Below are 14499 nucleotides of genomic sequence, written 5' to 3'. Positions count from 1 at the left end.
CAGTTGTCTTGAACGCACTGAAGTTGGAAGTCAGTTCCCAACTGAGTTCCCATTTGTTTTGAACACGGTATCAAAAGGCAACGGAAGGCAGGCTTTATCAGCGCGTCACACACCACTTTGCAATGAGCCGAAGTCAGTATGCATTTTGAAAACATACTTAATTGTTTGAAACCTGAACGTTTTAGTACACATGACGCATGTCTTACCTTGCTTCAAGGTAGACCATTAGATCGTCCCTTTCTAAATTTTTAACAGATCATTTCATTGGTCACATGAAACCACTAGCATGTGCAGTGCCCTTTTGCATTATGGAATGAACATTCATGTGTAGCCTGCTGCACTTATAATGTGAAGAAATAGTTAATCAACTAAACGTTTTGAGCTGTTGCATCAGACTCATGTTGCCTAGGCCTACTCGCTGTATGAATTTGGGATCCGTCGTCTCACAACTGTCCCAGAGTCTGTTTGCAATAGGCCATGTCTTTCTCATAAACTTAAACTATTAAACTATAGTAGATTGACATAGGCTAGTGATTTTGCTGTTTGTTACTGGTCTTGTTGGCTGAGGAAAAGTAAATGTGGACAGTTATAACATGTTCAAAGCACACAACAGAATTCGGAAAGGACCGCACATCGTTGCATCCACAACTTGCATGTTCTAGTAATATCAATGACCATATTCTAAATGTGATTTGCACCGTGCGTGGACACCCTAATCAGGTTACGCACCCAATGCATATGGATCAGGTACATAAATGTCCAGCTCCACATTTTCCTAATGGAAACCCTGTAGTATGTCTATAGTAAAGAGAGATGTCATCCATATGGCAAAATATTTAGCTCGTCTATTCTCAGCGCGCCTCTCAAGGATGCTGTTGGAGAGACGCATCTCTGCAGCACTCCCAACATTCCATCAAAAACATAATCAAATGCGCCTCCCGAGTGGCGCAGCGGTCTAAGGCACTGCATCGCAGTGTTGCGTCATCACTACAGCCTGGGGTTCGATCCTCGATAAATAACAATTTTCCTAACAGAAATCCTAGTAGGTAAGTATGAAAACATTGTTCTTATATGTATCTAAAAGATGTACCTTTCTGACTGGGAAAGTCTTTGGGTGAGCAGGTGGCTGGGGCCGACGGGCTGGGGCGTGGCAAAGCCCGTTTGGAGGAGCCTGTGGGCAGAAGCAGGGGCAGGGGAGCCCAGGATCTGAGAGACAGGGAGGGGGACAATTAGAGTATGTATGGGATGTAGCCTGTAGACATTTAGACAATTGACATTGAGTCAGACATTTCTTCATATTCTCTATTTTACAGCCAGATATAGTAACTTTTAAAATTAATTTCCACTTAAATAGAATTTTCACCTACTGACATCAATGCCAGAGAGATTTCCACTTAAGTGGAAATTAGGCATCAAGGGGCAATTACTTCATTGCCAGCAGGGCTCCTGATGGATTGCTAGCCAGGCTGTTCGCAGCAAAGAGTAATGGTTGTAAGAAAGTACACCTATCTAAAAAAGACAAGACTTCCCTCCATTACTAGGCCTAGTGCTCACCGGTGTGCCCCCAGAGGCAGCATCGCCTCCCAGGGAGCAGTGGGCCATCTGGGCTTCCATCTCCTTCTCATACATCTTCAGGTTGTACTCCATTTCTACCGCCAGCTGCTCGTCCGCTGCAAAGAACTCCTTCACCTCACTGCGGTAGTCCTGCATGGTCAGCTAGACAGAAGTGTTATATCCCCTTAGGAGTTGGCCTTAGGAACAGATCTAGGATCAGACTAGCTTGAGAACCCAAGGGCCATACAGCCATTGGGTTTCATTCGAACCATTGACTCCAGCGCAGCCAATGTGCCAACAGCCCCGACACCCTGTCTAACCCTTAATAATCAGTGTGCAATATGCTTTTGGTAACTTCATATCCACACCCCATTTTTTTTTTTACTTCTTCGATATAGCGGGCGCTCTTAATTTTGGGATGAAAAACGTTCGTTTTAAACAAGATATTTTGTCACGAAAAGATGCTCGACTATGCATATAATTGACAGCTTTGGAAAGAAAACACCCTGACGTTTCCAAAACTGCGAAGATATTGTCTGTGAGTGCCACAGAACTGATGTTACAGAAAAAACCCAGATAAAAATACAATCAGGAAGTGCCGCATTTTTAAAAACCACCTCATGGCAATGACTCCTTATATGGCTGTGGAGGAGCTAGGAGTCAGCTTACCTTTTCCACGTTTTCACCAAGGTGTCTGCAGCATTGTGACGTATTTGTAGGCATATCATTGGAAGGTTGACCCTAAGAGACTACATTTACCAGGTGGTCGCTTGGTGTCCTCCGTTGCAATTATTGCGTAATCTCCAGCTGCAAGTACTTTTCCGTTTGCAACTGAGGAGAAACCCAACTGCCACGAAGGATTTATCATCGAATAGATATGTGAAAAACACCTTGAGGATGATTCTAAACAACGTTTGCCATGTTTGTCGATATTATGGAGTTAATTTGGAAAAAAGTTTGGCATTGTAGTGAATGAATTTTCGTTTTTTTCTTAGGCAAAAGTGATTAACAAAACAGAGCGATTTCTCCTACACAAATAATATTTTTGGGAAAAAATGAACATTTGCTATCTAACTGAGTCTCCCTCCTCATTGAAAACATCCGAAGTTCTTCAAAGGTAAATTATTTTATTTGAATGCTTTTCTTGTTTTTGTGAAAATGTTGCCCGCTGAATGCTAGGCTTAATGCTATGCTAGGCTATAAATACTCTTACACAAGTGCTTGTGTAGCTTTGGTTGAAAAGCATATTTTGAAAATCTGAGATGACAGTGTTGTTAACAAAAGGCTAAGCTTGTGTTTCAATATTTATTTCATTTGCGATTTTCATGAATAGAAAAAGTTGCGTTATGCTAATGCATTATAGTTGAAGTATTTTTCTGTCGATTTCTCAGCCAAGCAGGATGAACAAACGTGACGTTTTTCGCCTACAAAAATATTATTTTTGGGAAAAAGCATCTGAAGTTCTTCAAAGGTAAATAAATGAGTTAATTTGGTTGCTTCTTATTTTTGTGAAAATGTTGCCTGCTGCCAGCACAGCCTAGCATAGCATTATGCCATGCTAAACTTACACAAATGCTTGTCTAGTGTTGGCTGTAACGCATATTTTGAAAATCTGAGATGACAGTGTTGTTAACAAAAGGCTAAGCTTGTGTTTGAATATATTTATTTCATTTCATTTGCGATTTTCATGAATAGGAAATGGTAATGTGCTTTTGAGGTTGTGATTACGCTCCCGGATACGGGATTGCTCGTCGCTAAAGGTTAACACAGATTTCCACGAGGTGTTTTGCGTTGCACATAAGGGTGCACATTTTAGTAAATTTGGCTGAGGACTAACAGACCCTCATTAACCAGTCAACAAAATTGTTTCCAAACAGTAAAATGACGTGACCAATAGGAAATACTATGCATGCATACATACACGGGTGGGATGTTTTTCATCAAGATGCAACAATAGAAAGCCTATCATCTTAAAGTCGAAAAGCTATTATTGAAAACGCAACTGCAATTAGCAGAAAAACACTGGTCTAAACAGCGCACTTAATGCGAGCGGTTCCATTTGTGACAGATGAAAATCCTTTAGAAACAACTAGGATGGGTTGCTAATATAACTATGATTGTGCCTTTAGCTTCTGGACAATGAAAGAAACTTGTTATGAAAGCCAATGTCTGTCTTCTCTAGTTTACAACAGCCCTGTGACCGGCCTCTGCTTCAACATGGCTTTATGGTAGGCGGGAGCAAATTGTTAGGTTCTGCACCAGAGTCCCTCTCTGAAGTTGAAGAGCTACAGATGGTACTCTCCTTGGTGGCCTGTGTTTGCATGCTTGCTAACTGCTAGCACAGGCAGACTCCTTGCTGCAAACGTTTGGGGTAAGCGTCACATTCAGAGGCAATAGTGGTTGGGCATGTTTTTCCTATACTGATTGTTTGAAGTAAAATAAAATGTTCAGGTTTCAAACAATGATACTGCCTCAAATCCACATTGCAAAGTGATGGGTGACGCACTGATAGCATGCCTACCATTGACTATCGCCTATACACTAATGGGAGGCGTGCTTTAACTTTGAGTTGAAATAAGAAAATTATAGCTCTTTAAAATCATGGCCATCAAAACAGTTAACAATTCTAAATGCAATTCCACGTTATTTGTTGTGTAATGACTGTGCTTATAAAAGAACATGTCGCTCCAGTACCAGCTTTTTGAGGAGCTGCTCTTGCCCTGTGACCAGCGGCAATAAGCTATTCCGCTCCTCAAACTAGGCTCTGTATGCGTGATAAATAAGATGCATGACGACTACCCAAAATACACGCACCGATTTAATTCCACTAAATTATGCTAATTAACCTATAGACGAATAAGCATGACCAGTCATGTGTCTTTTCAGTAGCTTACCGATTAACATCCCTAGTTGCATATTTACCTGAACTATGACACTTCCTGAGCTAATGGAAACTCCATCGAGAACACAAAACATTGGCTCAGTTAAGTTGAGTGTTCAAGATTTCCAAAACTGTTTCGAAAAACAAAGAAAATGTTTCCAAATAAGAGTGTTTCAAACTTGACCAAATCACCTCAGCTAATCAAAAGGAACATTGAATGACTCCAATGTAGCGTCGGAATCAGAAGAGCCCTACTCCACTGTATTCACTATCCTGGTGGATAGAAACATTGTTATGGGATGCATTTTTAACTGCAACCCATGCTCAGTCCTAAGTTCTTTCTTTTAATGTATTTTCAAAATTTCTAGGTTGTTTTAATATATTTGACATTTTTTTCTAATTTCGCTATCATACATTATACTTAACAATGGATGACGATGTCATGATGATGGCCGTGTTCCCTCTCTGCCTTACCTGGAGGTAGCCCATGAGGTCCTTCAGGACTGGCGAGCGCTTCTGTTCCAGCATGCTCTTCAGATTAATGATGATGGGAATCATGCTCTCGATGAACACTTTCTTCTGGACCTGTGGGTGGATGGATGAACAGAGGTTTGTTAGTTAGCTGTTGGCCCCCTCTAGTGGCTTGGAACACAACATTCGTTGATTTAAGTAATGCTGGACAAATACAATAAACATGTAAGTCACTTTGGATATAAATGACTGCTAAATAGTAATATTATCATTACTACTACTTGTTTTAGAATACAAAATTGTGTGTCCTATTAAGACGTGTTGCATATAAAATAATTAAAGAAAGCTTAAATTGCAACCAAATCTGAGTCCTGGCCCCCCTTTTCATTATACTAAAATTGTCATAATTAATTATTACTACTACCGCCACCATTATTCAAAGCTCAACATACCTGTGAGACCACCTTCTTCTGAGCCACCTGCATGACGGCCTTGGCCATGGCCATCTGCTCGTCCTCCTGCGGCTCGTCACCACCAGCCCCCGCCGCTCCGCTCAGTGCTGACAGCTTGATCTCCTTGAGGCTGAGGATACCAAATGTCTCAGCCAACACTGCCGCCCCGTCACCATCCAGAGGCAGCTCCCCGTCCACGAAGCACGCTGAAGGGAATGGGGTGGAGGCAGAGACACAGCGAAAGAGCGAGAGAGGCAAAGAAAGCATATGAGTGAGAGAGACAAAAGGTGCATACATTCGATAAGCGCTCACCAATACATATTTGAAGAGTACATATAATTTAAATGTAGCAGTTTTCTTGGAGCGCTTACCGAGGATGTTCTGGCTGATCTTGATGGTGAGGTTAAAGCGCTGGGCGTCTGTGAAGTGCACCAGCAGGAACCTATAGATCGTGAACCTCCTCTCTTTGTTCTGGGCTCCTTTAAGGGAGAACTTAGCCTTCTCACTGGGGGACAAACAGACATTTACTAGTGTTTCCCAACCTGTCATTGACTAGGGACTGGCAAACTACTTAATTTCTATCGAATAGAATAACACCCGTAAGTCCATTGTAACACATTTCCATTTCGCACAATTGCTCAAATAGAATTGCCAGTTCAAAAGTCTAGCTAGTTCACAATTACACTACAACAGCAAAGAAAAAATCCCATACTACTCATCCACTGATTAGAAGTTATTTTTTTACTGTGAAAATCTTGTTGTGACCATCTCACCATCGGAGTGGCTGATCAGCAATATCTCATGAGTGCAAGTTCAGAATCATCAAATTAGAATAGTCCTCATCATCCTTGTAAACTCAGCAAAAAAAGGATCTTCATTGTAAAGGGTTTAAACAGTTTCCCATGCCAGTTCAGTGAACCATAAACAATTAAATGAACATGCACCTGTGGAACGGTCGTTAAGACACTAACAGCTTACAGACAGTAGGCAAGGACACTAGAGGCCTTTATTGCAATGTCCGTACAAAGATGCCTAAGACAGCGCTACAGGGAGACAGGACTGACAGCCGATCGTCCTCGCCGTGGCAGACCACGTGTAACACTGGCACAGGATCGGTACATCCGAACATCACACCTGCGGGACAGGAAAAGGATGCCAACAACTGCCCGAGTTACACCAGGAACACACAATCCCTCCATCAGTGCTCAGATTCTCAGCCTATTGTGGACAGAGGCTGGACTAAGGGCTTGTAGGCCTGTTGTAAGGAAGGTCCTCAACAGACATCACTGGCAACAACGTCGCCTATGGGCACAAACCCACCTCCGCTAGACCAGACAGGACTGGCAAAAAGTGCTCTTCACTGACAAGTCGTGGTTTTGTCTCACCAGGGGAGATGGTCGGATTCGCATTTATCGCCGAAGGAATGAGCGTTACACCGAGGCCTGTTCTCTGGAACAGGATCAGTTTGGAGGTGGAGGGTCCGTCATGGTCTGGGGCGGTATGTCACAGAATCATCGGACTGAGCTTGATGTCATTGCAGGCAATCTCAATGCTGTGCTTTACAGGGAAGACATCCTCCTCCCTCATGTGGTATCCTTCCTGCCGGCTCATCCTTACATGACCCTCCAGCGTGACAATGCCACCAGCCATACTGCTCATTCTATGCGTGATTTCCTGCAAGATAGGAATGTCAGTGTTCTGCCATGGCCAGCGAAGAGCACGGATCTCAAACCCATTAACACGTCTGGGACCTGTTGGATCAGAGGGTGAGGGCTAGGGCCATTCCCCCCAGAAATGTCTGGGAACTTGCAGGTGCCTTGGTGGAAGAGTTGGGTAAAATCTCACAGCAATAACTGGCAAATCTGGTGCAGTCCACGAGGAGGAAATGCACTGCAGTACTTAAAGCAGCTGGTGGCCACACCAGATACTGACTGTTACTTTTGATTTTGCCCAACTTTGTTGAGGGACACATTATTCCATTTCTGTTAGTCACTTCTGTGGAACTTGTTCAGTTTATGTCTCAGTTGTTGAATCCTGTTATGTTCCTAAAAATATTTACAAGTTAAGTTTGCTGAAAATAAACAGTTAATTGAGAGGACGTTTCAGAAAGCAATTGGTAGCAAATATAAAACTACTTTTAGCCAAAAATAGGAGCAGAATTGTACCTGGCCGCTTGAGGGAATTTGTTGTAGGTCTTGTGTTTCTCATAGGAGTTGAAGTGGAAGATGCACTCAATGAAGTGCTGTGAGAACATCACTGGGTTCTTCTTGAGCAGGAGGTGAACCAGGCAGTACTCACACAGACTGGAATGGAAATAACTGTGATTAATTTACTAGTTCCCTCAGTTATGTTCATTTTTTGCCTTTTGTACTGAGTGCATTGGAACTGGTGACAGCGTACATAATGATCACCACTTACCTAGCAATGGTAGGGTCAGAATCCACCAGCACTGCAATGAAACGGAAGAACAGCGAGCCCTTCCATTTGACAAACTCTTCCTACAAACAGCAACAATTCTTTACCCTCTTCCTGCCAGTGACAGGTTTATTGGAAAAAAACATTTACATTGTGGCTTTAGCAAGCTGAATTCAGGAATAACAAGTATATATAATTCCAGGATTACAGCGACTGAGAATAACACTTAAGAGGGCATAGTCGTTTAAGAAGATTGATACATTTTAAATCAATCAAGCCATAGTAACACTTAATTTTCTGTCAGTTTATTGTCCTCTGGCCACAACCGGTACAGCAGAGGGCGCCGTCTATCGTTTGAGTCCTACCTGCAGCAGGTTAGTGAGCATGGTGAGGGTCTGCTTGCGGATGAGCGGCTCCTTATCGCGGAGACAGGCCGACACGTTGGGAACGTAGCGGTCAACCATGTTGGTGTAGCGCACGCACAGGTCACACATGACCACAACCACGTTGCTGCGCACCGCCAACTCACTGCACAGTTCCAGTTCGCGGGCGAATGCCGGCAGGTATTTGCGGGTCAGCTCCTCGTGCTGCAGGCACAGCTTACCTGGAGGGAGACGGGAGGGGTGGAGAGTTCGCGATCCATTAATTTTTGGAGCAGAGTGCTTATGGTATGCTACTCTTCCTGGGGTCCAGCAAAATTAAGGCAGTTATACAATTCTAAAAACATTGTGTGTGTGCACTCAGGGCCCAACTCCACTACCATATATCTATCTATAGCACAATGGTGTAGGGGCGAGGGGTTGTTTCTGGACAGTGTCTCAGCCAAAAATACATTCATTTCCAGGAAAGTGGTCTGAGGTGAGGTCATACCTAGAGTGATGACAGCATGAGCCCGGACACTGCTGGGCATGGAGGAAGCCTTAAACTGAGACAGAGGCTGGGAGCAGGCCAGTTCCTCTGACCCCTCTGTTAGAACACAAAACATGTATAGTAGAAAAAAAAACATTCGACATAGCTGTGAATGGACCAGAAGAACAATGCATAAGACTGATAAAATTAACGTGACCAAAGATACTGAACAGCTGATTTTACAAAAAGGTTTTTCCCCCCTGTACCACTTAAGAGCTCCATAACATTCTAATATTCTCTGAATAATGTATTAAAATACCTGACTGTTGTTCCACACTGGAGGTGAGGACAGACTGGACCAGGAGCACAATGCGCTTGCCCACTTTGGAGGGACAATGCAGCGACGCCACACCTAGTGTGTACAGGTGCTTTACCTGGCCGGGGGGAAAAAATTGAGTAGGTAGATGGATGGGCAAGATGACCTCAATGAAGCCCAATTAATACACAAAAGATCCAGTTTACACTTGCTTTGCAATAGTATTCAAAGGACCTGTCAATGAGTGATTCTGTTAATATGTTCATTTCTCTCACCACCAAATCCTCATTCAAATTCTGTGCTCCGTTTTCATTCAGGATGACGCCGGAAAGATACGCCTCACAGACCGAGACTAGTTCTCCACAGTGTTGGTTAAGGAATGTCTGCAAAGAATAATTTAACTTCTGGTTAGCGAACACAGTCCACATTAAAAGTTGGGAAGTGAGTTACTGGGATTTATTCTAATATTTGAGGCTCGCACACAAAAACTACCTGTGTGTCACTGACTGCCTCTGCCTTGCCCAGTCGACACAGAGTCTCCACACTGGCACTGATCACCTCCAGAGGCATTTCAAAGCTCTTCAGCCAGGTAATAATGTCCTCTGCCATTAAAAAATATAAAATAAGTTAGATTCACAAACAAGAAGGATAGCTAGGGTCAGGGCTATTTCCAGACCACATGAGACGACCAGGAATAAATCTGGACCCTAGTTATAGTCAAGGGCACAGAATTTCTGCCAATCAAGAAAAACTCCTACAATAGAGGGGAGGGAAACGGGGCCTACATTTTATTTTTTATTTTACATCAAATAAATCTACCAGCCACTCAGATTTCTTTACCAGCCAAAATGTAATAGTAAGAATTAATGTGGTATATTGCTAAATTTCATTCCAGTTTAACCAAAATAACAGAGACAAAATATTCAGCTGCCCCTTTAAGAACAGGTTGTTACCATAGTAACAGGGCCACTCCAGTCATATGAGAGATTTGGGTTCTGACTAGGGCATCTCTTCACTGAAGCAGCAGACTCAAACTAACATTGAAAAACAACCGAGCTTGTGAACAAAACAATGTAAATAGCCAAGAAACACGAGGACAAAGTCTCAATTTGTTAACTTGAGTAAATTAGACAAACTTTTATGCTTGTGCGCAGCACCTCCAAAACTAAATAATTCAGCACTTCACTCAGTATGCACGGCTCCTCTCCTCCTGCTGCTTGAGGCAAGATATAGGATGCATATTTCTTTGTACAATTAGCAGATACGAAACCACGTGGCTGGTGAAATACACATTCTTCGCTATAGCTAACTCTAGAAACATTTGGTAGGTGTTAATTTTATGCCTTGGAAGGAGCCATCTTGACAACTCATCCTGTGTCATCCAATTCAAAGCAACTTGGACACCCACCGACAATCCTGCTCTTGGTGTCTTCGTTCAGATGCTCGCCAATGTCACCGATCACGCACAGGATATGGCAGGATGTTGTCACTGTGACGTTCTTTGACCTAGAAAATAAAACATTCAGTAAAATATTTGACAAGCACAGAAGATGGGCTGTTTGAAAATACGCAGCGTCCCTTTCTTGACGTAATGACCAGTCTGTAGTGACTGGACTGGTGAAAGCCATGTGAAACCTCTGCTTTCACCAATCACGTTGTCTAAGGTCAGGAAACACTTAAAGGAACGGAGGAAGAAAGGAAGCATTGCCTTAGTATTAAGACAAGGCCAGAGAGCGGGCCGGATACAGTTATTTACAAAAAAATAAATACTGTAAGATATTTATCAATAGTCTGATCTACACTGACCTGACCAGGTCGTCCCAGGCGTCCAAGATCTTTCCGTAGTCGAGTCGGGGGCAGGAGCTGGCCACTTTGGAGAGCACCAGCCACGCCCCGGCCGCGTGCTCTGCCTCCGTGTGAGAGATGAGGTTGTTGATGAAGGCTGCAGTGAATTTGTTCTGCTTGGACCACACCGTGAAGGCCCTGCTGAAGTACCGGCTGTAGAGGAGGAACGCAAAGGTTTACATTTTTTTTTGGTCCCCACTTACACTATGGAAGTTAATTGTTTAGGTCAAATTTTTGTTTGAATACGATTCATACATATTTAGTATAATATTGGCTGTTGGGAGGTGTTCCTCACTTCTGTCCAATTAAATTATTTCTGGACATTTAGCAGACCACTTTTGGCTGAATAGCACCCCCCCCTTAATTAACATGAAGTCTCTGAAAGCAGCATGAATGTGCACCTACCCAAGGTCTTGGCAGTGGTCACACAGCAGGCCCAGCAGGTCCCAGGTCAGTGTCTGCTGGGCATCCCTGTAGCTGTAGGAGCCGTGGCTCTTCACCTGGCTGAGGATGGTCTGCTCTAGGCACTCCAGGGCTTTCTCCTGGACCGAGCTCTCTGCGTCCACCACGGCCGGCACCACGCCCCGCAGCCACGCCTTCTGTACCAGGCTGTTCTCTGGGTGGGCCTGAATAGAGGGTTAGCCCCAGGCACAGAGATATGAGAAACATATGGAGGAAAGAAAAGAGTGTGCTTGTGAATGACTGAAGTTGACAATACAGGCCAGAGATCTACAAGGCTCCTAGACCTTATGAGCCGGTTTCCTGGACCATGGAAACTCCATAGGTGAATAGGATGGAAGTGTTGATCTGCTCATGAACAATATGGTAGAAGCTCAACTAGACTAGGGCAGTGTTTCCCAACTCCAGTCCTCAAGTACCCTCAACAGTACCCTGGACTAGAGGGTAGTAGAAGGAGAGGCAGTGAGCAGTGCCACCCAGACAGACCGAGCTAGCTACTCACAGCGAGGAGATCCATGAGGCACTGCAGGCACTTCTTCTTGACAGACAGGGCAGGGTCACGGGTGCGTTCCGACAGCACAGTCAAATTCCCCTCACTGAGCATGATCACGTTGTGCTTCAGTAGGCCCATCATCGCCTGGACACAATGAGGGTGAGTGAGATTTTAAAGAGCGGGTTGGTCGTATTCACACACCTTATATTGCCCCAGCAGGTAGAATGAGTAACAAGCCAGAAATGTGCATTCCACAATCTGTGTTTGAACCATTTGGGGGGCGGGGTTCCTATTAAGCTAACATATGGAATGGACATACAAAGAATCAATTAGATACTTCATTTTGAATGCTAGGACCCCTTTAGGCATTTATTATTTGATTAAACATTGAATTTGGTCTTACTGCCAGTTGCCCATAGAAACACATTGAATAACAAGGTCACACATGGAAAAACTGTCCCCCCAAAATTCGAGAAGGAAGTTTGTTTTGAGGTGCCTGTCCTATATCTGAGATAAGAAAGGTCAGGAAATGCATTTATTATTTATTTTTGACATATTTAACCACTTTTCTTTTTAGGTACTAAACTACTTCCATATACAGTACTGTGCAAAAGTTTTAGGCAGGTGTGAAAAAATGCTGTAAAGTAAGAATGATTATATTTATCAATTAACTAAATGCAAAGTGAGTGAACAGAAGAAAAATCTCATTCAAATCCATATTTGGTTTGACCACCCTTTGCCTTCAAAACAGCATCAATTATTGTAGGTACACTTGCAAAGTCAGGGATTTTGTAGGCATATAGTCAGGTGTATGATTAAACAATTACACCAAACAGGTATAAATTCAAATTCAATATGTAGGTTGAAACACAATCATTAACTGAAACAGCTGTGTAGGATGAATAAAACTGGGTGAGGAACAGCCAAACTCAGCTAACAAGGCGAGGTTGCTGAAGGCAGTTTACTGTCAAAAGTCATACACCATGGCAAGACTGAGCACAGCAACAAGACACAAGGTAGTTGTACTGCATCAGCAAGGTCTCTTCCAGATGTGCTGTCCAAACTCTTTTGAAGCAGCACAAAGAAACGGGCCACGTTGAGGATCGTAAACGCAGTGGTCGGCCAAGGAGCTTACTGCAGCAGATGAGACACATCATGCTTACTTCCTTTCGCAACCGGAAGATGTCAGGCAGTGCCATCAGCTCAGAATTGGCAGAAAACAGCAGTGGGACCCTGGTACACCCATCTACTGTCCGGAGAAGTCTGGTCAGATGTGGCCTTCATGGAAGACTTGCGGCCAAAAAGCCATACCTCCAACATGGAAACAAGTCCAGGCGACTCAACTATGCACAAAAACACAGGAACTGGGGCGCAGAAAAAGGGCAGCAGGTGCTCTGGACTTGTGAAATATTTGGCTGTTTCTTCACCGAAGGGCTGGAGAGTGGTACACGAATGAGTGTCTGAAGGAAACATTGAAGCATGTTGGAGGCTTCATGCAAGTTTGGGGCTGCATTTCTGCAAATGGAGTTGGGGATTTTGTCAGAATTAATAGGCTCCTCAATGCTGAGAAATACAGATAGATACGCATTACACAATACCATCAGGGAGGCATCTGATGTGCCCAAAATGTATTCTCCAGCTTGACAACGACCCCAAACATACAGCTAAAGTCATTAAGAACTATCTTCAGCGTAAAGAAGAACAAGGAGTCCTGGAAGTGATGGTATGGCTCCCACAGAGCCCTGATCTCAACATCATCGAGTCTGTCTGGGTTTGCATGAAGAGAGCACCCGAGGCTGCCTAAATCCACAGAAGAACTGTAGTTAGTTCTCCAAGACGTTTGGGCCAACCTACAAGCAGAGTTGCTTCAAGAAACATGTGCAAGTGTACCTATAAGAATTGATGCTCTTTTGAAGGCAAAGGGTGGTCACATCAAATATTGATTTGATGTAGATTTTTTTTCAGCTCACTCACTTTGCATTTTGTTAATTGATAAATATAATCTTTCTTACTTTACAGCATTTTTTCACACCTGCCTAAAACTTTGGCACAGTACTATATACTTCCTTTCAGCCCAAAAATATTTAAAAAACCTGGTACCAGAGTCCCTACAGACGAGTCTTGTGAGCGTCCTAGAGTGTGTTCGTGAGTCTCACCTTTCCATAAAAGGGTCTGAAAAAGTGGGCAGGCCAAACTGGCTGATTTTTACATTATGCTAATTGACTCAAGATGGTTAATGGCATACAACCATGCAAGAGAAGCCTACAACTCTTTAAGTCATGTCAACTACTGACACACTGTACAGTACACACATTAAACAAAGACAGAAGTACGTACCTGCAGTGCACACTTCCTCACGTTGGTCTTTGGGTCACTCACACGGCGCTTCAGTAAAGCCATTGTGTCCTTTGCTAAAAAAAAACACAAGCATCACATTACCATCAAATACTGAAATCATGTCCCACCAAACAAAGTTTTAAATAAACACCTAAAAAGCCTGCAAAGAAATATATATACTTACATTCAAAACTTGCATGGTCATTGTTTGTGACCTCAATAGTCTTGAAAGGTAAAGTCTTGAAAGTTTTTTGGGTTGTCAGTGAATTTAAAGTGCCTAAAAAAGGAGCAGGGCACATTGAGTAAACAAACAAAAATATCCAACTATATTACTGGATTTAAAGCTGTTGTAGAGCTTACCATCAGAACCGTCACCATCCAAGACAGTCTGCGCAGATGCTAAAATTGATAGAAATGACAAATTAGT

General features: G+C 43.2%; 1 protein-coding gene across 2 annotated transcripts in view; it reads right to left on the bottom strand.

The window, feature by feature from the left end:
• The window catches only part of ncapd3 (non-SMC condensin II complex, subunit D3), a 35374-nt gene that overhangs the window by 4995 nt on the left and 15880 nt on the right, over window positions 1–14499 (bottom strand). For both annotated transcript variants that reach the window (XM_035780025.2, XM_052529793.1), the window contains exons 12-30: window positions 14433–14471; window positions 14257–14349; window positions 14073–14146; window positions 11745–11879; window positions 11189–11409; window positions 10745–10936; window positions 10347–10444; window positions 9431–9540; window positions 9214–9321; window positions 8942–9056; window positions 8644–8739; window positions 8139–8377; window positions 7777–7856; window positions 7524–7661; window positions 5730–5863; window positions 5359–5564; window positions 4910–5020; window positions 1555–1716; window positions 1091–1206 (exon numbers count right to left, since the gene is read on the bottom strand). In XM_035780025.2, the coding sequence (XP_035635918.1) occupies window positions 1091–1206; window positions 1555–1716; window positions 4910–5020; window positions 5359–5564; window positions 5730–5863; window positions 7524–7661; window positions 7777–7856; window positions 8139–8377; window positions 8644–8739; window positions 8942–9056; window positions 9214–9321; window positions 9431–9540; window positions 10347–10444; window positions 10745–10936; window positions 11189–11409; window positions 11745–11879; window positions 14073–14146; window positions 14257–14349; window positions 14433–14471 (2467 nt within the window). The remainder of the gene's footprint in view (window positions 1–1090; window positions 1207–1554; window positions 1717–4909; window positions 5021–5358; window positions 5565–5729; window positions 5864–7523; window positions 7662–7776; window positions 7857–8138; window positions 8378–8643; window positions 8740–8941; window positions 9057–9213; window positions 9322–9430; window positions 9541–10346; window positions 10445–10744; window positions 10937–11188; window positions 11410–11744; window positions 11880–14072; window positions 14147–14256; window positions 14350–14432; window positions 14472–14499) is intronic.

The sequence above is a fragment of the Oncorhynchus keta genome, chromosome 11, assembly GCF_023373465.1.
Source record: "Oncorhynchus keta strain PuntledgeMale-10-30-2019 chromosome 11, Oket_V2, whole genome shotgun sequence".
NCBI lineage: Eukaryota > Metazoa > Chordata > Actinopteri > Salmoniformes > Salmonidae > Oncorhynchus > Oncorhynchus keta.
This window is presented reverse-complemented; position numbering and strand designations above follow the sequence as displayed.